This window comes from Sinohyriopsis cumingii, chromosome 14, assembly GCF_028554795.1.
Source record: "Sinohyriopsis cumingii isolate HCF-2022 chromosome 14, ASM2855479v2, whole genome shotgun sequence".
Taxonomy (NCBI): domain Eukaryota; kingdom Metazoa; phylum Mollusca; class Bivalvia; order Unionida; family Unionidae; genus Sinohyriopsis; species Sinohyriopsis cumingii.
In genome coordinates this window covers 110,179,789-110,204,254 of record NC_142974.1, presented here as the reverse complement: position 1 = coordinate 110,204,254, position 24,466 = coordinate 110,179,789, and the positions used below count along the sequence as shown (strand labels likewise).

At 35.0% G+C, this 24,466-nt stretch overlaps 1 protein-coding gene across 1 annotated transcript in view; it reads left to right on the top strand.

The window, feature by feature from the left end:
• LOC149784593 (uncharacterized) overlaps positions 1-24,466 on the top strand; it is a 160,091-nt gene that overhangs the window by 59,040 nt on the left and 76,585 nt on the right. Inside the window, exons 5-7 of the mRNA XM_089933014.1 lie at positions 12,406-12,954; positions 13,793-13,899; positions 23,653-23,745. Coding sequence (XP_089789140.1) covers positions 12,406-12,954; positions 13,793-13,899; positions 23,653-23,745 — 749 coding nt within the window. The remainder of the gene's footprint in view (positions 1-12,405; positions 12,955-13,792; positions 13,900-23,652; positions 23,746-24,466) is intronic.

The following is a 24,466-nucleotide window of genomic DNA, read 5'->3' as shown; positions in this document are numbered from 1 at the left end:
GGTGACTTTAATATTCCCATAACCCAGTAATGGTTATCCGCCTGCATGCACAAGACATCCTTTGCTCTTTAATTCTGGTCTTTCAGCTTTCTTTATTTTCTTGTATACATGTTCAGCTAGAACAGTTTTCTTCGCACCAATATCTACTACAGAAGTAACTGGGGCTCCCTGTACAAAATCCTTAAGATATATGCACTTTGACTTTGGTATACCTCTATGAACAAGTATATTGACAAGTATATTAATGATAGTTTGTTCATTTGTCAACTGCATACTTTGATTGCTAATAAGGCCGTTTTCCCTTAAAACCTGGACTGTCTTTGGCCAATGGAGTCAATCCCCATTAATTTAAAAAATTTCCTGTTTTGGATGCCCTTCATTCAGAACTGTTTTCTGAACTTTTCTCTGTTGTGGGCTTTGTGTCATATCTACTCTGGTTTCTTGGACATTCACGTTAAAATGAGAAGGATCACCAGAAATAAAACGGGCCTTTTTGCATGACTGGTAACTCTGTATTTCACCATGTGAGCCATCTTGGTAACTTTGTTTACCTTTGTGTCCATTATCAAATCTGCTGTAAGTTGGTTTCCATGAGGTTGGATGAGAACTCTGTGTTAAATTACAGCCTGTTTTTTAAAAGCATTCTTGTATAACCTTTCTCAGCTTATCCAAATCAGCTGATGTCTTTGAATCGTTCTTCTACTGTTGCCTTTGTCAACTCTTTCAGATTCTTGCACTTGTTTATTAAAAACTGTATTCTTCTTCTTACCTGGTGTTGCCCTTGCTACATTTTTGTCTGTAGACCAATTTTCATGTTCAGTCACTAGTCCATCATTTCATCTGTGACTTTTGTTTTTATTCTTATATGTTTCTTAGAAATTCACTACTTTAAAGGCTGCATAATCTGTGTTTTTTCAGTTGTTTAACATAATCAACTTGAAATCGGGCTTTGTCATATATCAACCCATCGAAAAACCTTCTCAGTAAATCTTATCTGGTCTCTTCATTATGCTAGCATACGCCTTGAAATACAACCTCTTTACTTCAGCTGCATATTCTTTAACAGCGCGTCACCATATTTCTGGTATATGTGACTAAACTGAGTGCCATATGTTTGTGAAGTTTCAATAATCCTAAACTGACTAGCTAATTTGTTTCATAATGCTTCATAATTTGCATGTACAGTGTACTCTATGAGACAATTGTCCATTCACAAATTCACCTTCAGCACCTTGATATCTCAAAATAAGTTCTTCAAATGTCTCAACTGATGTCCACCTCTGATGATTGGCAACTTCTTCAAATATATTCTACCACATCTTCCAGCTCTTTTTTCCAATAAAAGGTGGTAATTTGGGGCTTGTGGTTTTCCTCATACTTCGTCCTATTCTGCTTTGATAAATTGCACTAGATGTTTAGTCCAATTCACACTTGCTATACGATGACAAACTTCCCATTTTGATATTTGATTGGACATGATCTGACATGTTAGTCCTTCTCTCTGAGGATTGAACTGCCTCCCTTGTTTCAGACTGGTTATCATCATCTTTTCCAACATTCTCATCAGTTCTGTGATATTTAGCCTTCTGATTGCTTTGAGCGTTCCTTCCTCCAGCATTAATTTTCTTCAAGCTGCTTGCAGCTTTTTGGCAATGACCATAGGTGTTGTCCAATTTGGATACCCTCTTTTCCATTACTTTCCATGTTTTGACTAAGTCCACATCCTTTGTAGGTTGGTTCCATATACTATCAGGAATGGCCTTTAATGTTGAGCCTGATTTGGATCATTTTGCGGGACCCTCTGGATTTATGTATTGTACCCCCCCCCCACCCCATGAGCTGTGTCATTTAGAAATAAACTTTTAAACAAGTTTTATATGATAATAAACTTAACATTTTCTTCCATCGCTGTAAAAGTACTTTCTCTCTATAGATTTTTTCTTTTAAATTACTGACGCACAGGGCCCCTGTTAGTGTTTGGTCCAATTGTGCCAAAACGGTCAAATCTGACTATGGTTGGTTCTGTATAATACTTCTCAAGAAAGCCTCAACATTATTTATTTGTATAACACTAGTATTTTAACACTCACATATAATGATGTCTTCAGATTTTATGAATCGCTCTGATAACAGAACACATCTTTCCCAGCAGGTATCATATTGTCCATTGTAGCTGTTGCTATGGCATTTTATATCATGAAAAAAATTCGAAGTGTATTCAAATGTCTAGGATGTCTGAAACAAAAGGACTTTTACTAAAATGTCAGCTGAGCAAAATGGATGTATATGCAACATCTTGTATCCACCATCACTGAACTCATGCCATTGGTCATCCAGTTCACTCTTTCAGAACTTGTTTCACATGGTCTTTTTTCTTAATGGGTACTAGACCTTCTCTACATTATTTTAATGGAAATCTCTTCCAATGAGTTTCAATTTTTAAAAATTACTTTTAAAATATTTTAATGCTTAAAACCTAAGTTTTTTTCCGATCCTACCATATGTACACTTTTATTCTAATGCTAAATCTTGGTGAGTGATGTAAATCATACAACTGGCTTTGAATCAAAGTGTTAAATCCTGCAGATGCCACCAGAAGAATGTCACATCCTTCGGTAGTGTGTGCATATGTGATTGTCAACATTGTGGATGCATGTAGTTATCTGTAACTGTATTGCAAAAACATGAATGCATGTGTACAAATGTATCTTAAAATTAATTAAATAACAAAAATCTGAGATTAGATTCGTCGGTTTATTGCAAAATTAATTTCATCAAACTCAACAATAACATATGTAAATAAAAAGCTAAACAATAAGTTTAAGCATTAAAATAATTTATGCTGTCATCTTTGTTACGTTCTACTAAATAACACAAAACAAAGGTTTGTTCTAACTACTTTATTGGCTAGATTACAACAGAAAATGCATGCACACTAGTTTCTCAGCACCCTAATGTTATCATAGGGTTGCAATTAAGTGTTGAGCCTGTAGATGACCTTACATGACCTGTAACTGTCAGATCATTTGTAGGAACATAATGTTAACATTGTATATTACCACAACTCCCCCTAAAAATGTGTTTTCTGCTTTTCTTTAAAATTCACATATTCGTTTCTCTTGTCTTTTTAATAAATTTGTAAACATACTCAAACTTGACAAAGTTCTATTTTACTACAGGCAATGATTACATATTTCAAATAGTTTCTGGTGAGTTGTAAAAGTTCTACAAATTGTAGCTAAATTTAAGTTCTATCCCTATGACATTCACAATCATTCATATACTCATGAAAACAAGTACATGGTGATATACTGGCATTGCCACCAAATTCCAAAGTCCTAATATTTGTTTCTTCAATCCAGTTGTTATCACTGGATATAAACTGATGTGATATAACATATATATTATTAAGCCCTTATCCACTTCCAGTTTCAAATATTCACAAGACACAATATAATTCAGAAAAATTGTCTAGTTCACATAACAAAATCTATGTATCATGCAGGCTTTTTTATTAGAGGTCCACTACATGTTTGAATCTCCGCTGTCTGGTTTGGCTCACTGATGAATAATGGCAACTCATCATTCATGTCAGTGACCTCCTTGTTAGCATCTTTGTGTGTATCATATATATCTGGTAATGTCACTTTTGTTTGTAACAGATGTCATTGGTTTATCCTGTATATACCACCATCATGGGTTTTCACATTATATGACCTTGGAGTGCTACTTTTGCGATGGTACAGCTGGTTCCCAAAGATCTTGTATTCGATTCTTATTTTGTCTCCAGAAGTCAGATTTGGAAGCTCTTTAGCTGTTCTGTCATGCTGGTTCGTTTGCTGATTTTTATTTTCACAGTTTCCACATTAAGTTTCTTTATTTTATAACTTGTTGGCTTAGCTGTACATGTATGTTGATTGTAGCTAAAGTCGATTGAAGTGTTCAGCTCATCACCTTTTGTGCTGAGATCCTATATCCTTAATTGGTGTATTTCGATACTCCAATATCGATAAATATGGATCGTTTCCATCTCTCTTTGCCTTATTAAGAATTCCTTTGAGCTAAACCATTTGACTGTGGATACTTGAGACTTGACGTAGTGTGTTTGAATCCCCAGGTTTTTGCAACCTTACCATATCCTTTTGAGGGAAACTGTAGTCCATTATTACTTCTTACTTCTTGTGCATTCCGTGTCTTGCAAAATCTGACGTGCGTGTGATTACAGTGCTTGCTCATGTATTTTCTAACTTGGCAACTTCAAAATATCTGAAGCTATAGTCTACCATTAAGTTATAGCTGTAATTATTCCACGTAAATTATTGTTCCAACCATTCCCATATAGCAGTAAGCTGTGTAGACAACAATGGTACTTTTGGTTTGACCTTCTGTATTCCTGGCCAGTAGAACAATATCTTAATGTGTCAGACTGCAATTTGTGAATTCATGCCAGGCCAATATATAATGTCCCTTGTTGTTTGCTTTGTCTTCTCAACGCCTATATGATTTTTGTGAAACTCTTTTAGCATTTATATCTAAAGAGCATCTGGTATTATAATGTTCTCTCTTTTAAAACTTATCCCTCCATTTCTTAAAGATCATCTCTTGAGTTCCAGAAATGTATGATTTCGAAGGCTAAGAGATGTTTATCATGTGGCCATCCCTTTTAAACGATTTCTCGTTAATTGGTCATTTTATTATCACGCTTAGATCCATTCTTTATTGCTTCTAACTGTGTATCTGCAGTCTGTACATTTCACATGATGATATGCACATAGCACTCAGTTTCACTATCCATGTTCATATCAGATTTGTTCGCTTGTCAGTGTGCTTTCGACAATGTATCTGCTACAATTAACTCTTTTCCTGGACTATACGTTAAGTCAAAACTGTCCTTCTGCGGTCTTAAAAGCATTCTGTGAAGTCTAGGTGGTGTGTCAGATAGAGGTTTCTTGAGGATTGATTCCAGAGGTTTCCGATCCAATTCAACTTGTACTTAATGACCTTATGTATATTGATTAAATCTTTCAAGACCAAATAACACAGGTAGAGTTTTTTGTTTTTATATTTGCATACATTATTTATGCATCTGTTAAAGACCTCGATCCAAATGCTACGGGTGTGCTTGACTGCATTAACACTGCATCACAACTAACAACAACATGCTTCTTGACATCAAAAAATTTCAACACAGGTTCTTTGCTTAGGATCTGTTTGATCTCTTGAAAAGCATCTTTCTGTGCACTTTCCCTAACAAATTTGTTGTCACTTTTCAAAGGTGCTCTAATTGATTCTGTTGCTGTAGACATATTTGGGATAAATTTCGATAGCTAGTTGACTGTACCCAGTAATCTTGCAGTTGCTTTTCTGTCCATTGGAGCGGGCATTTCTGTGAATGCTTTCACTTTTTATGGGTCTGGTTTAATAACTGATGATGTTAATATACGTCCTACATAACATATTTATATTATTCCAGATTAGCATATTTCCAAATTAAATGTCAGATTTATTTCCTGGTATCTCTTTACAACATTGTTTCACTGTTGTATCATGTTCATCCTTTGGATTTCCCCAAATAATTATGTCATCTATATCAGTTTCTACCCTAGACAGATCCCCACAAGACCATGCCATGTGTTTCTGGAACACTTCGTGAGCAGATTTAACATCAAAAAGCATTCTCACTCAGGTAGCAGTATGCACCAACTGGAATGTTAAATTTTGTTAATAACTGGCTTTTCTCATCTATGGGCATTTTCCAGTAACCATGATTGGCATCTATTTTGTAGAAAACCTTAGCCCCAGCCATCCTTACGGCTATATATTAAATTGTAGAAAGTTGAATAAACTCTCATTTGATAGCGTGATTCATGCAAATTGAAATTAACAAATAATATATACTTTGTGATCACCCATTAAAGACGTCCACAAAACATACAGGAATACATGCAGTAGGCCTAAAGCAGCTGTTCAACACAGAATATCATAACAAAAAATACTAGGTTGCAGACGTCCGCAAGGTCCTTTACATCCCCTTCCCCCTTGTCTGCAGTTGTCCACATTTGAGCAACCCCCATCCCCCATCTTTGCAGACGTCATTAATGGACAACCCCTTTGAGTATTCTTACATATCATGAACCCGTTTTGTCCTGCAGCTTTCAGAAATGGATGCTGTTTCCTTCACCTGTAGCAATTTGTTTTTCTCCATAGGCTGGGCACCTACCTTTTGCGTGTAATTTGCTACATTTGGCACAGTTGAATAATCTGAGTCTGATTTTGTGTTTGTCAATTCCGCTTTCTTTGCTTGTGCTATTTTTGTTTCTTTTTTCCTCTTTTTCACACCATGAACTTCTGATTCAGCTGCGTCATTTCGCATCTTTGTAATTTGCTTTTTGGATGCTTTTCTGGTCTACAGACAGCCACTTATTTTGTAGTGTCCGCTGATCTTCTTGTAAAAAGTCTTCATTTTAATTTTTCAGAATAAGTCCCACAGAGAATTATATCTTGAATCATTTCATCCTGTATGTTTTTAAATGTGCAGTTCTTTGCAATCACTGTAAGTTTAGTTACAAATTTTTAAATGGCTTCATTCTTTTGTTGGATTCATATGGGTATTCAATATGTACTTCTCTGTTGTAATATTCTGCTTAGGAGTGCAACAGTCCTCAAACTTCGTGATAAATGGATCAGTTCTTACCGTTTCATTGGCCTCAAATGTAATTGTGTTGTAAATGTCCCTACCATCCTGACCAATGATGTATAGCAAAGCTCTGAATTTTTCTTTGTCTTTTTTATCTGCAAGCACAAAACCTAAGTGAAACTGCATAGTCTGCTTCCATCTCGTCCACGTTTCGTCCAGATGGTGTGAATTAAAGTCCATTTTAGGTGGCTGATTGAGGTTATCCATGATGTCACAATTAACACAAAAAACTTGTGCATCCAGATTTTAGTATTTTTATGGAGGTATACTTCTTAATGGTAAAAATCCAACAAACTCCATACTTTTCATTTCTGATACCATGTTTGGCTGAATAAAACAAAACAAAGGTTTGGTCTAACTACTTTAATGGCTAGATTACAACTGACTAAAATAGAGAAACACATGGAAACTAATGTTACCAAATGGCATATAGGGTTGCAACTGACTGTGGAGCCTGGAGTTAGCCTTATGTGACCCGTAACTGTCAGATCATTTGTAGCAACAGAATATTATTACCCTATATTATCACAATACAAATGAAGCAGGAACATAAATCATGTGATTTGCTCGCGATGGAAATGGGTCAGACTTTTACATGAAAATATGTTCACTTAATTTGTTCATCTGAGCAGCACATGCTCAGTTTGTAGAGTGTCTGATTCGTAATGGAAAAGATATGAGTTCAGTACCCATCCAGGCAAACCCAGGTCGATGACCTTATAGTGTCCCTGGGAAAGACAATTAGCTCCCATTTTCTCAGCATAATACAAACAATAATGCATTAGAAATAATGTTAAAACAATAACAAATATTTAAATAATCTATGAAAATTCCAGGATTAAATTAACTTTCTGCTGATCTATATATATATATATATATATATATATATATAATAAGGGAGACTACGCTTAGTAACCAATATTTCAGTGTACATTTTTAAGGACATGATTTATATGTAAGCACCAGCAATATTAACTTCTAATGGTGACACGAGAGACATGCGTCTCAATGTATCTATCTGATATATTCTTGATTCTGAGGCTGAGGTGTTGATTCATGACATCAGTGAATTATTCAGAAAATGATAAAATTAGTTATGTGCAGGGTATATTGATCAATCCTATATTAATATCATAAATGTACCATATAAATTAAGACTACTTGATGAAAATTTAGTTGATTTGAGGAAATGAGCAGCAGTTACTACTGTCTTGTTGGGGGATGCCTAGATAAAACTAGTAGTTTGTATTTCAGTATGACTGTACCCATGTAAACCAAAACGTGTTCTGTTTGTCATTGCTCTCCTCCATCAGGATTTAGTTGTCTGCTGATTTTGCCTATAATTTCATTTTAATATAATTTGAATTGGCTGATTGATACATATCAAGCCAACCTTTACTGAAGTTGACAAGATATTCAGAAAGGCTACATCATTTATGGTCGAAATTAGCTCCATCGATTGTGAAGTGAAACCAAAGGAAAAGACAGTAATACTATTCAAAGAGCGTAACATAGATAGGGATACAAGAACTAGTCTTCCAGTGCACAAAGCAAGACATAATGTAGAGCAAAAAGACAAAATAGTGATAAAAGATTTTTTTTTAAACCACAGGGGATAGCATGCTTGTTTACAAGTTGTCTATAAATCATAAAATAAATATATAATACTCCAAGGAAGAACACATTTTCCCTTCTCATATCACCTTTCTAAGAATTAATGCTGATATTTCCAGCTACACTTTAGGTAGCATAATAAACTTGGTACCGCTGTTTAACACAGGCATACAACTTTTTATGCATACTGTAATGAGTCTTAAAATAAGTATCAGAAAAGAGTGAAGACAACAAGCCCTGTAAAATTTAACATATAATGTATTTCCCTAGAATACAAAGTGAAAAAATGAGAGAACAAAATTACGGTTTACCAATTAAATCCAAAAATAATCCAAGATTTAAAAACACAAGTTCTAGTAATACAAATTCCTGAATGAAACTGAGTTCAGGTCCCGATGAGATCAACATTTGAAGGCAGTGACATCTGTTATTGTCAGGAAAGAGCTGATGTGTCAAGAGGCTCTTGTCGAATCACATAAATATTATTCCAGATTTGAATTCAGTATAAATTCCAATGAATGTCTTTATCCAAGAAATTTGTCAGAGTACTTTTATATTTCCAGAGAAAATAATCACTTGAATTCAATAATTTGAAGAAAACAAAATTCCGACCAAACTGTACACAACATAATACAACTTGGACATGTCAAGTGTTTTAAGCCCAACTGACAAGCCTTTTTCAAAACGTCAGTGATATGACTAATTAAGACGCAAGGCAGAAACCCTGATGAAGGTCAAAAGTTCATTCTTCTGGAAACAATAGAAGCTTGTTACCAACTGGTACATGATAAAATATCACATAGTCCAGGTATGACCTTGACTCAATAATTCTTACTCTGAGAAAGATACATAAAAATGTTGTTTACTAGAATGAAATGAAAACAAAAGGTCAGTCAGGTCAAACAGAACTGAACTCAGTTTTGGACAAGGTCAAGTCCAGTAAACAATGTTACATTAACATTACAATAGTATTTAATGGAATAAAAAAAGAAATTTAAAACTAACAGACAAACAATTAAATTAAATAAACATAACAATAGATAAAGTTAGATTTGTTTGATTACACCTGTTTAATATGCAAGATCAATGAACATAATGGCTCGCTGTCATCTCTGTAGTCAACAGAAAAAGGACCTGCTGTAACCGCTGATAATAAGATAGTTTGCAAGGATTGTTGCTTCATTGTACATGGATATATTGTACCAAATTGTATTCTTATTTTATATTTGGTCAGTAACACATGTACACAGGTTAAAATATACCATACAATGCCAATTTCTCTGGAAGGAACTCCTGTACTGTCCATAGGAATCAGAGAAATTGTCCCTGCTCTATCAAACATAAGTTGAAAGAACTTGTCTCTCCTGTGCACCGAGTTGGCTATAGGATAAACGTTTGACATGTCTGAAGCAGGTTTGCCTTTAGCAAGCCTGTTTCCTCATCAAGAACCTACATAGCATTTTTGTGCAATCTGACAAGTGTTAATCAAAACCAAGTTCAATGTAGTAGTGAATTTTTTTATAGTTCTTTTGAACCCAATTTTATAAAGCAACAAAACTCATTTTTTTCATAATATATTTTTCATTCAGAATTAGCCAATGTACTAATCAGTTTGAAGCTGAAAAATGTCATGGTCTTGTTCTGTAATCCTAATGGACTTTGATTTAAAAGTTAATCCAATCAAGTCACAATTGGTTCCCTTTTCCTCTGCCTTAAACATCAAAGATAATCTCAAAAATATCTATATCTGGACTCATTTATGCCCACCTAAGCATGTCATCAGCGACCTCTTGGTTCTGCCCAGGTCATATCGAATTTGCATATAGGCCGATGAAGTGTATTTAGTAGTCCAGCAAATGTTCATCACATTCACGGCTTGTTCTGGAGAGGTATGCTATGTAGGAAAATATGCCGGAGGCAGACAGGTTAATCAAGACTGATGTTCCTACCTAAATTAGCAAGCATCATAAAATGCACGGGTAAAGTTTTCCATGTGATAAGAATGGATAACATCGAAATTCCACACAAAGGCTCATGCTGTTGTTGTTGTTGTGGAGTTTAACGCCATTGTTCAGAATACAATAGGCTATAGATGGCGGCCAGTATTAATGGTGGAGGAAGAACCCGGGAAAACCCCGGAAAGAACCACCGACCCACGAGAAGCTACTGACAAGCTTTCTCACATGCCTACATTGGCTGAATCTGAGAATCGAACCGGCACAGACAAAGATGAGATGGCAGTGATCCATAATGGAGAGCGCTTTAGACCACTCGGCCACGTGAGGCCCCAAAAGTTATTGCATGTGTGTGTATATACATACATACATACATGCTTGCATGCTTGCATGCATACATACATACATACATACATACATACATTGATACATACATACAGACATACATACATGTATACATACATACATACATACATACATACATACATACATACATACATACATACATATTCAGCAATGAACAGGAGGGAATGGTTGACATGCCGTAGGCTGATTTTACAGTTACTACAGTTATGTCCAGAGCCATTGCACGTTTTCATTGAATGAAATAGCACCCATTATTTTTGTATCCTAGCCCCAGTTTACTCCAAATCTAAAATTTGTCCTACTTTTTGCAACGGTTAATCTGTCCATGTCCAGTTCAGGCATGCTTTGATGAATTGTGCATGTGTTATTGTTTCACCGCTAAATGCAAACTTTTGGACACCAAACTAATTATGGTTGTTGTTCTGGCAGTAACATAAATAATTGTAGAACATTCATTGATTTTTTTGTTCTATTTGCTTAGTGCTTCAAAGATAATCAGTTTTCTTTGAAGTTTCAGCAAAACTATGTTTGGGGTACATTTTGTATAAAACAAACAAACAAAACCTCATTCATTTGGTAAATTGTAGCCGTTCTTGTTCCTGCCTTTGGATGTTGATCGATTGCAGCTAATCTGGTAGCATGGCTATCTGTGTGTATCACAACATACATAGACCTGCCAACCATTACGATTTTGCAGTAAGTCTTACAAAAATGACCCTTACAATACAGACTTATATAACAAAATGAAAAACTATGGAAATATGATTGTTGCAGTAAAATCTGGATATTTGGCTTGTCCATGTTTTTTGATCCTGGTTTTCATGTTAGCTGTTTTGAAAGTAGTCAGAGAACCAAACTGACTTAATAGTAGTACCTCAGATGCTTTAAACGGCGCATCATTTTGGAATACCTAATTTTTAAAATCCATCTCGACAATAGCAGTATATATTATTCTGTTACAACTTATTGAAAACTGGTCATACTTATGAAAAAAATATAGAATGCTTAATGAAAGGATCTAATTCAGGTTGGCAGGTCTGCATACAGTACCCAAGCCAGGTGTCTACATAGGCAGATTTAGACCAACAAGTAGGTCTACGCTTTTTTTCTTTCTAACAGCGGATACCAGCATTGTTGGGCCGTAGTCCATACTGAAACTATACGCTGTGTTAACCTCCCCATCAGTTCTGACTTATCGGACGCTCGCTAGTAAATAATAAATTTATTTTGACCTTGGTATGCAGATGGAAACTAAAATTCCTCTTCTTTTGACCTATTGCATTAAATTCTTCAGAACATTCACTTGTTTAGTGATAATCACTGTCAGAACAGAACACCTATTAATACATCTATTAATGACCATAGCATTTTGCTAAGTTTATGTAGCACCTCATGAAGTGGTAGTGATTCTGTATATGTATGAGACAGTAAAGTTTGTCAAAGGCCATATAAAAAATGTGTGGTTCCAGTGACCCAGTCTACACAAATTAGATGGTCCTGACCATATAATGTTTTTTAGCGATACATAAAACAAAATAGTACCGGTTATTCCCTGTGTTTCACATCCATACCAGTGACTTTAAATTGGAAAATGTGATGTGAAGTAACACAATCTGTATAAATAATAAACGCCTTACTGCCTTCTTGTTTCCACACCATTATCAGAATCACTTACTTTTGTATTTTAGACTAATGTACATTATTTCCATTGCCATTATGCTCGGTGAATACAAATCAGAATTCAGTTGTATGTCCTGCATCTTATGTTTTCAGATTCAGGACAGGATTATCGACTGCAGCGAATTGCTAAAGTTCTGAATGAGCAGCAGTCAGTGAAGGGCAAGGTTGTTGATAAACAAGTCATAATCCCATCTGAAGGCGACAGATCTGAGAGTCTTGAAGAGAATCATGTTGATGTTGAAGACCACGATGCAGAAGTACTGTACTACCGTTCTTCTGAACATGACATTGGCCAAGATATTTCAACTGCTACTAGTCAGCAAGAAGGATCCCCTGTTCCTCAGCAAGAAGAATCCTCTTCAGTTGTAGTTCAGAAGAGGCCCACCCAGTCTGAAACAAACACTATAGTCATGTTAAAATTGTTGAAAGAAAATGTTAATAAATTAGAAGGTAATGGCGAAAACTCACTTCTAACAATTTGGGATTTTGCAGGCCAGTTTGCATTCTACACGACACATCAGACATTCCTGACAAGACGAGCCATATACCTCTTGGTTTCGGATGTCAGTGGACAGGTTACTGATCTTGTAGCTGATGAGTGTTATTTTGATAGTGAAGGGATAATGAAGTGCAAAGTTCATGGTAAGTTCTGATCTGCTACTACTTCACTGCCAAAATGAAACAAATTGACCCATTGTTCACAGTTACTTTCTACAAAAATGCAATTCGTAGTTATTTTCTACATTAATGCAGTCAGAGCACAGATTTATTCCACACTGGACCAGGAAGGAAGAAATAAAATAGAAATAAAACATTGTATTTAGAAACACTTTGCCTTGCCTGAAAATTGAGTGAACATTCACATAAAGATTTCATGTACCTTGGAATCCAGGTGCATGCATGTATGTCTTTCCACATCCAAGATTAATCTTAGTTTTTTTCTTCTTCTTTTAATTCAGTATGATTTTATTTTGGGGTCTTTACATTTGGAATGTCGCTTCATTTTGCATCTATCTGTATGCATCTAATGAATGATCTCATTATCAAAACTTAGACGTGCAGGTCATGGGCAAGAAAGAAATATTAATGTATGTGTGAATGTTGACATCAGGTCTGTGTTGCATATCTCAATCAAACTTTGTGTATAGCTCACATTTCGGATAAAGGACAATCCTCTTGATTCGGGAATCAAAAAGTCTAAGTTTGCAGTCATTGAGACAATGAAGAAAAAATGGTTTCTGAACAGCGTTCATTCTGCAATGCAGACTTGGACCAATCTTTGTAGATTGCTTGCGATTAGGATAAGAAGAAACCCTATTTCATTATTAGGATTTAAATGATCAAACGTAAGGTGGCTGTTACTAAAAGAAGAAAATGGGTTTTGCACAGCTATTTTATTTACTTACATAAACAGCTATATGCAGTGGGGCAGACATATAATGTGCCATTCACACTACTCTCGTGTATGATTTATTTTCAGAGCTAATTGAGGTTTGGCTAAACTCGATACATTCATGTGCATCATCTCCAGAAGCCGGCAGCCCCCCTGTGATTTTGGTGGGAACACATGTGGATAAAATTTCACAGGTACAAATTAAGGACAGTAATGTCAGTGTTTCAAGTTTTTCATTTAGGTATCTTCAGCTCTGCTTGCTGTTGACCAGAATAGCTTATGGGATAGTCTGTTGTCCAATGTCCATCTGTTAGTAAGTTTATCATTACTGTTCCTGAACTACTTGGAAGAATCTGGTGAAACACTATATACACATTCATTCCATGGACTAGTTTTTATTAAATTATGCTGCTCAGACATCCAGTAAGTCTTGTCATTAAATCTTGTCATTGCTATTTTTCCTGATATGATGTTCATATCGACATGATGTTGCAACTAAATGATCTCTGCTGTTCAGTATGGCTAGCACTGTAGCTATGTTTTAAGTTTTATTATTACAAATCTTCTGAATGGAATGTCACATAAACAGAGAATTTTCACCAAAATTATTTTTATGATGTTTAATTGGTCCTAACTGAAATGGTACTGTTCTGTCATCCAGTATGACTGCTATGGCAGCCATCTTGGACATCTTGTTGTTGTTTCAATAATCATCATCTTAACTGGATATAGGAGTCACATGTCATATGACCCTCAGCTGTGTTGTTGTAAAATTAGGGCAAGGGATTATCAATCGCATGGGGAATTCAGTCACCATTGTGTGGAAAGATACTTGAAGTAGAGGTCAGATGCTCAGCATTTCCTCCTTCTATTAATCATCCTCCCAAATGTAATGTAATCAGGGAGAATATTTGAAAGAGAAAGCATTTTTTAAAGTAAATTATGTTTCTCTGAGAATACTTACCCTCATTACTTAAAAATCTTCCCAACCACTGAGCTATGCAAGCATCCTCATTAGTATATCATTCAGGTTAAAAAATAGTTACACTTGGAGGTGGCAAGTGGATGTAATTGCCAAGAGGTATTGACTTTTTTTCTGTAAGACAGAAGAGAAAAAATGTGATCTTTTTGTAGGAATGGATTTAGAATGTAGCATATTTATATCCCTAGCATTAATGTGACAGTTAAGTGTTCTCAGAAAAGCAGAATTTATTTAAAAATTTAATTTTTGCTCTTCTTAATGGAATGGTGTTTTCAGCAGGGAGTTTTTCTAAATCACTTGTGATTTCTAGTTGGTCAGAAATGAAAATTGTGCTGTATAGACATCCATTATGGCTTCAACAGTGGCTATCTTAAGAATCTTGGTATCTTGTTGATCTGCATCCTCTAGTAGTTTGTCCTGTATACCAAATCTGACCTACTGATGATCCGTTGTAACTTGACTGCAGACCTGCCAACACTCACGAATTTGGTGAGAATTTCATGACTCTTGATAGTGATTCAGGAATTCACGCTGCATGCAGAAAAATAAGAAATTCCAGAATTCTCAATCACCTTAAATCAGGAATAAAATAAATTTCATTACCTTAAGTGATTGTCAAAATAGCAGCAGTGGTCATTTGTACCCATAACGGTCTTGAATTGCTAGTTGCGATGTTAGGAGAGCTATGTTCATTTGTTACAGTTTTCCCTGTAGCAAGCATTGTAAAGTATAAAGTTATATTTAGTACAGAAGTTTTAAAAATACTCGTGAAGAAGACCGGGGCCCAACTTATTTTGTTTAAAATAGCATATGTGCATACTTGTAGCAACTGTAACTTCTTTTAAACAAACACTAAATGAAGACAGCTTTCTCGAGTGCTGGAAATTTTAAGATATTGAAAGATTAGGATGTATCGTAATATGGTTGAGTTCACAGGTTTCCTCGCATGTATTGACGCCACTGAACTTTGACCATTTTATTGTTTAGTACCATTTCATAATTAAGCTACCCAACAGTTAACGTGTTTTCATTTCCAAGTAAAAAGATTTGTATCCCACAAAAAGTGAAGTATAGATCTGAGTAAACTAAAAATTGGCCTTGCATTCAGCCATCAAACATCGATGTACATTGTGCTTTTGCACAGTAGTGTGCCATGAGTTTTAGAATTGGTAATGTGTACAAGGACTTGTACTGTTGCTTACAATTTACCTGTCAAATACAATATAGTAATAATGTTATATGGTCCATGTATGGTATATAAATTATAAGCAACGATATGAGCACCTGTGGGCATGTGGCAGAACAATGTGATAAAGCACACTGCTATAGCAACCCCAGTAGATTTAAGCTCTAAACCCCAGTAGATTTCAGCTCTGGAGTACTTTAAGCCACATACTCAAGTCCTGCAAGCTACCAATGCTGAAGCATTGTTTATGAGCTTTCTTTGTTGAACATAACCTGCCTTTCTCATTTGGAGATCTGCAACAGTGACAGTGAAAGATTATTTCCTATTGTAAGGAACAATAATACAAACTTTAGTGCCTTCTTTGATGCTGAAAAGTTGTAACAACGTTATCTTTAGTCGCCAAGATTAAACAACAAGAAAGAAGCCTGAACTGTTTTGAAAACAAATTTACCGCAGCCTAATTCAGGACGGTCAAGTCTGCCACAGCATCATATCATGACAAATGGCGTGAAGTTTGTGTATATCAGTGACTTTGGTTGCAAATAACTTTGCACATGTATTCAGTGTAAATATATTTTAGTTTAATTTTGGTATTTTCAAGTAATATAGTACTGACCATCAGAGTGGATGGAGCTAGTGTAATAATATAATTTTTCACTAATTGTGTTTAAAATTCACTAATTTGTATCCCGCTTTTCATTAATTGCATGTCTGGAGAGTTGGCAGTTCTGTGGCTAGGACACACTCCAAAGCTAGATAAATTGTATAATTTTCTTTGCAGGTTTTGTAGAGGTGTGGATGACAGAATAAATGGAGTTATGATGGCCCTTTTAGGGGGTGCTGAAATCCAACAATTTATTGTTGACTCATATGTGTACATCTGTTATAGAACCCTGAAGACTATGGAAGACTTGTCTTTGTACATCTGTTATAAGACAAGTCTGCCAAATTCTTCAGGGGAAACTGTACTTTAACCTCTCAGATTGATCCAATGGATAACTAAAAATTACGTAAGGAAATCACTTGCAAGATCAGATTTCTTTAGGATCAGAATTCCTGCATCACTTGAACTGGTGGTGAAAAGCAGGAACATATCTCCATTTCACACCCATGAACCCTGTGCTAGTCTGTATGTTCATACATCTGCTTATGGATGTGTAGATCATACAGTAGTTCTCAGCTTATTTTTCTGTCAAAAAAAGATGAGGCCTATTTGCTGGTCTACTGGGTGTGGTGATAACTTGGAGCCAGAATAAATAGTTCTTCAGCTTTTGTGTTCTTGGCAAGAATATACCTTTACATAAGCATTTCATATAAGTAATTACTTTGTGATGGTATTTTCCAACAACACAAATGTCATACATTTCATGTGAATAGGAGATGCACATGCACCTTCTTTTTGTGTGGAGATTTGTAGCCTCCTTTGCTGAGCATAGGTAGAAGAGATTATACACAGCCTGTCATTTTCTTGACAAGAAGAATATTTTCTGCAGAGAGTCGATTTAGGAGAGATAATTTAGTCCTAATGGAATGGTCACTGCACCAATCTGTACCAAACGCTTCATTCACAAAGTGAGAGAGATTAATGGATTTTCTCCATGACAAGACTTAACAACAAACTACATTTTTATTCATATCCAGTCTTAAATTAGACAGCCTGAGCAGTGGATGCCTCCACCCTGAAGCTGGTCTCGGCTGTTGATGGACCATCTCAGGATGTTTCCTAGGGTTTATGAGCTTCAGAGACTTATTGGTGGATCAACTCTTTCATAATGTGTTATATTTATAAAGTCCCACCTTTGAACCTTTGGGTGACGTTTCCTGTGAGAATCTTGCCCTTAAGAATACTTTTCAGCTCTCCTTAGGATCTGCAGTATGTAGATGTAAGCTTATATCATGTCTATATAAAAGGCTGTTTACCTTTCAACAGCAGTTACGTATCTATTTCTCTCCATTTGCCAGGGCCTCTACCTCACCACCAAGTGGCCTAAAGTGCTCACCTTTACCAGTCACTGACATCTCACGACTTGGGTTCAATTCATCGGCTGAGCCTATGTGGGTATTTGAAAAGCTTACCAGTGGCATCACGTGGGACTGTGGTTATTGCTGGAATTTTCCTAGGTGCTTCTTCAACCAGTTATACTGGCCACCATGTATAGCTTATCTTGCACTGAAAAATTGCATTAAACCCAAACAATAAATTCTCTTTGCCAACCTGGCATTATAGCAAGAGACCAACTTCTTTTGTTTTGCTTAACATTACCAACAGCGATCCTCAGTCTAATCATTGAGCTTAATTCTTAGTTACGGATTTGATGTTCAATTTAGCCACTTCTGAATGTAGAATTGAAAAGGAAGGTTTAAAGCATTTTTTCCTTCCCATAATGGCTCTCCTGATATTTCAGCATCCCCTTTTTCTAGATGGACGATGATCAAGAGCACAGATCTGCCCCTATCTGATATTTCAACGTGCATTTTTTCAAGGTGGGATATAATCAGTTGGGCATATGAGTCCTTTACTGATATTTCTACCATTACTACCTCATAGACATGTAGGACACATTCATCATTAGACGCTGTTACGAAAGCCACAGTTTGGCAGTCGAACACTGCTTTCTTCTTCTTTGGTACACCAGAGCAAAGGCATATATCCGTTAGGGCCAATACTGATGGCACAAAGAATGGCCCAGGCAGATACAAACTTATGTAGTGTAAATTCATACCATACGGGTGAATATATATTGTAATGCCAGGTGTTGAGTCCATCCACATCACACCATATTGTGAAATACAGCAATGAAGTAGCAACAAATAATGTATTACTGATAAAATCCATTCCAATCATATTCCCACGAGTAGTCTGTTCCTAAGAAAGAAGATGGCTAATGTGCTTTGGCTGTTAATGTGGGAGAGAGACTGAATATGTCTTATTATACGGACAAGAGCAGTTTCTGTCTTGGAAAGGCAAGCAACTAAATAGTGACAAGTAAGTATGACAGCATTAAAATTCGCTTGCACATCCCAATCCCCGCAAAAGAAAACAGCATACAGTAGCAGTATGAAATGGATAATGGTGCTATCATATGATTCTTTATATCTGCTTGTGTAGCCTTGACACTTATGAATGGTATATTTGCAAAGACATGAAATATAGGATGACTTCATCATTTGTGTTACATTACTAGGGCCTGAAAATTTCATTTTTGGCCCACTGGTCCAGGAACAGTAGGACCCACGTCTGCATAAGCCAAGGATTGGTCTAACAGCTGAATCTGATATATAAATATTTACACCAGACAGTGCGTTAACATAAACAAAAGGTATGAAAAACTTGATGAAAACTCCAAATTGAGACAACTACCTTATTGCATTTTCAATCATATAAATATGTTACTAAGCTTAACATTTAAAATTTTCAAATCACATAATCATTCTTTTTTTTTTTTGGTGGATTGTCACAGAATTTCATTGCTGCAGTCATATTAAACTTATATCAAAAAGTTTTCAGCATCAGATAAAATATGAAAAAACCTACAGATACAATATAACACAGTGAAACAGATCGGAAAATAACACAATTTATTTCAAGTCAATTAATATACAGTTAGTGACACCAAAAGGAGCAATCCACTTGACCGATGGTCTAGTTTCTTCTGATCTTTCCCATCCATTTTATATATCTTGACATTTCTGGTCTTAAATAAATGGTTGGGTACTCAGCTTTGTAAATGTGCAGTCAGTCATCATCTTGATGACTGAGAGGGGTAAGTTTTATTTGCAAACAATAACCTCTCTGGTGCAAGTAATATGCGCTTCCTTTGTGTCAGGTGCTATAAAAAAGTCAGTTATACAGTTGGACATGCCTTTGAATAATGTATATGTATGAATGACTGACTCTGTATGTTGTACATGCTGAACAAAACAATAAAACCTCTTTTCATCATACTCAGCTGATTGCCAAGTATTTTGATCCAGGAAAAGTCCAAATTCGTTGATTTATTACATTGTTCATCCTTTTTAGGACCCTGGATCTTTGAAGCCTTTCACTGTAACACTTCCTGTAGCAAACGAATTCACTATGCTTGTTTAATGTTTTGTACCGGCAATTATATGCTTAAATTAACTTGAAGGATTTAAAACATGGTAAGACACATGTTTGATGATGATCAAGCATGGACTGGTGATCGGTGTATTGCATGCTAAATTTGCAGAGATTCAGCAATGTTTTAAGCCACCAGTCTCCCACTAAGTGCAGTTGTATGACTCATTTCAGATGTTGTAAGGATTTAAAAGCACATTTGCTTCCATTTCCATGAACAAATGAGAAATATTAATGGTCTGATGGGCTAGTGCTTCTCACATATGTCAGGTCAGCAGCTACACATAATCAGTCTCTGACCTCGGACTACCGTAATTGTGAGGCATTGACCATGCTGTTGTATATAATTCGTTATATGTATTGGTTTTCAAATATTTTCTAAATGCAGGATGAAGAATTTTTAAGGTTAGTATTGTATAAAATTTTAAACAGCTTACAAGTGAAAGTCCTTGGGACTATATTTAGTATTCAGCTTTGACACGTTTTTGATTAATGAGGGTATCACAAACTTGACGAAAAAAGGCCTTATAAATATATCAACAAGCACATCATCATGAATACCCAACCTATATTTGAAGACACCAAATAATTTTTACAACCAAAATCACATTAATATTTAAAGACTTAAGAAAGAAAAAAATTTGGTCAAATTATGTACAATCCATTTTATAAATTAAAATATTGTTGATTTTCATATTATAATGCATACAAATATATCATCAGATCAAGGATATCTACATCTATGGTCACGAATTCGTGCACGTCGAAAAATATGAGCGGTATCCTACTTATACAGAAATCACTAAATTGTGTCACATCAATATATATATATATATATATATATATATATATATATATATATATATATATATATATATATATATATATATATATATATATATATATATATATATATATATATATATATATATATATATGTATATATATATATATATATATATATATATATATATATATATATATATATATATATATATATATATATATATATATATATATATATATATATATATATATATATATATATATTCTTAATCTCATTATTCTCAGCAATATCATAACAATCCGACGCATTTCTGTACATTACACTCCCACAAGTGTACACAAATATTAAAATATCCGTATTATTTAATTTTACACACTGCAACCATTTCTAAAGTTACAATTCAATTCAACAGTTGCAAAATCAAGAAAATCACATGAATAAATACACTAGTTAACCATGAAGTAACTAAATAGCGAATTACAATATTAATTCTGACGAGCGAGCAATCTCCATAATCATAGCTCGTTTCTCAAGTACGCATGTAAAGTAAACAATTCAAAGGTAATTCTACGTACTAACAATTCTAGTAAGTAAATATACATACTGCACATAATTACAATTACAATGCCCTAACATTCTGCAACAATCGAGCAAATAACTCACTGACCTTTACGAAGCTTTCTGTCCTTGAATGTACCAAGGTTTTTCATGCCAAATCACGAGTGGCTCCTGGAGTTATTGTTACAACTTATCAGCACGATGCTTGATAATGACTAATTCGTTCCCAGCCCAAATGACTGTTAAATTCTGGTTCGAATTGATGGCCCCACCCTTCCTCAGTTCTGATTGGATATCAATTCTACCCAGTCGGTCCAATTTAACAGACGAGCCTCAGGCCATCTGTGAACACGGATTTACAACAGCATCGAGGTTCCTTTGTTCGAGCACAAAGCTTCTAACGTCTGCATGTGAGTTTTGACACTTAACGGAGCGGTTCTTGTACAAACGCGAATCGCCACAACAGTGCAGGGTCAACATACTCATGGCGCTAACCCATTCCTTTGTTCCTGACTGACGTAATCGCTGGCAGGCAAACGTGAAACACATAAATAATTGCCTATTTTTAATTTTAATATTTATAATGTATATATATATATAAGCAGACATATGCATTCCACACATATATACCTGCATACACATATGTATTACACACAAACATACATACCTGCATACACATATGCATTGCACACATACATGCCTGCATACACATGTTTCTTACATAACTAATTACAGAATAGCTGTGCTGTGTTATTCCTTTTCCACCGTCCTCCTTTTTACAGGGTTCATATGGTCTTTGAAGGTCTTTGACAGTTTGGGAAACATGACCTAGTCTTTTTAAAGACCTTGAATGTTTGGGAAAATCAAGCAGATGACCCTAAGGTCTTTAAAAGTCTTTGAAAATTGAAATAAACCCAAACATTTTAATTTCTTTCCATAATCACAAATACAATTGTCCAAGGTTGTTAGATTCGGATGTAGTCAAGATTTCCGGGTTTCTTTCTTTTTTGATGACCCGTTGTTTCATTTCATCATTAAGCAATATTGTAATATTTTGCATTCATTGTTTTCTCGTATAACATAACTTGAATGCAAAATATTAGCATAAATATATCTTGGAAATCTATGTTTGTGGTCTTTGAAAGTTTTGGAAAAGTCTTTGAATTTATCATTCAGAATTCTGATTGAACCTTGATTAATTCTGCCTTGCAGAAGAATACAAGTATGCAGAATATAATTCCATATGTTTATAAGGTTTGTTATGTTCAATGCAATCCACACAACTTCGAACGCATTTTTAATTCTTCAAGTATACATGTACTTTTGTTCCGAATTAAACATACATTAATGATATCCAAGACTGGTGAATTTTTAATTTTTAATTGTGTTGTGTCTTTTGTTAAATCTAACTTAGTAAGATATATGTCTCTAAGAAGTGTCCTAAAATTTATCAGTACTGTTTTCACAAAATGACATCCCATATATATTCTATTCAGCTACAAAATGTACATAATGATGATTCAGAAATTTTCATTTTAAATAGTCTTCTATTAATATATAATTATATGGAGAACTTTGTATTGAAAACACTAAAGTACTATATCATTAATAGTAGAGAAGGGAAGGAAAAATATTGATTCCCAATCTTCATGCGAGTAATTCTGATTTAAAAAAGTTCCAATTAGTTTCGATTTGAACTGGAAGTCATTAGCTTTTCCTCGTATACTGTATAATATATGAAATGAGTAATTTGCAGTTTTGTCCTGAATCTTGAGGTAATTTATATTTTCATCTAGTGGTGATTCCTGTTACATGGTATTTATAATAGTGTTTTTTCCAAGTTCCTCTTATTGCATCAACTCTACAAAAGTAATATTGATATTAAATTTGTCCATGTGCTTGTTTCATGCAAGGTACATGCCATCTTCCTTAATGATGTCGTTAAAAAAGAACATTAACTTTTCACACACAGTCTTCAGAAAGAATTTATTATTACTATTGTTATTGATACATCTATTATATTAGAGTAGCATTGATGCAATTTGTTCAAGTGTTGTGTTGAGATAGTTATCCAATTACAACCATGCAAAAATCACATCTTTCCAATAACTATTAAACTTCTGTAAAACAATGTGGAGTTCTTTGTTCCTTATAAAGAAACTTTTGCCTATGATAAATTTTCACTGTGAATGATTGAGTGGGTCGATTTTTGTATGTACGTATTCATAAGTGCATCATCAAAAGACTGAATGTGTGGCAACTTCTTCCCACCATCTTGATAGTCATTGACTAGAATGTTCCTTTTAATTCCTTTAACCTTTTTTCCATTCCAAAGGAAGCTGTAAAAAGACTGAATAAGAAGCATTATTTCCCTTGGACGATAAGGAAGTACCATAATACAGACGACATATTCCCAACAGATCAGTTAGTGAGTAACTTTTAATTGATTCAATTTTATTTGTATAATGTACTAAATAAACGAAGTATTGCTTTTGCTCAAATCAAGTTTAATTCTAAGAAGTGTAAACAACCAAACTTATTCGAAGTAATATGTTTTGCTTTTGTCTTAATTGTTCACCATAACCCCATTTTGCACCAAGCCACATGACCTGGGTTTTGCCATAGTTCACCCCATTCCAGACCAGCAGCATAAGCTGTATAGAATATCTAAATCAGTGTTGATGCAGAGGTAGTCATCAGTTATAATACAAGTCACACGGATCATGTTGGCATTCAATACTGTTTCAGTAATGGGTGTCATTTTTGAGACCTTGATTCTATATATCTTTAAGTGACAAGTGTTCATTTCATTTGGATTCGTATACATCCATATTCCTTAGGAAGATCATTATTCGGACACCCCGAGAGGTGCATATGGCAAAATCAATCTTAAAGCACGCAAGCAGTTTTTGGATGAAATGAACCACAATATGTGATCACGTATACTTGGACTGAATGTTGCGCACTGTGATGTGACAATGAAAGCTACACATATTGATAAACAAATTCATACTACCACCGACAGACGATTCTAATGGACGCACTCTTATTTTCACCCAAGTTTAGTACACGGTCACCATTGTAAAAGTCCATAGCGTTAGATAATTTTCGTCTCGAAGTTTCTTGTTTACAGTTAAGGTACAGAGCAT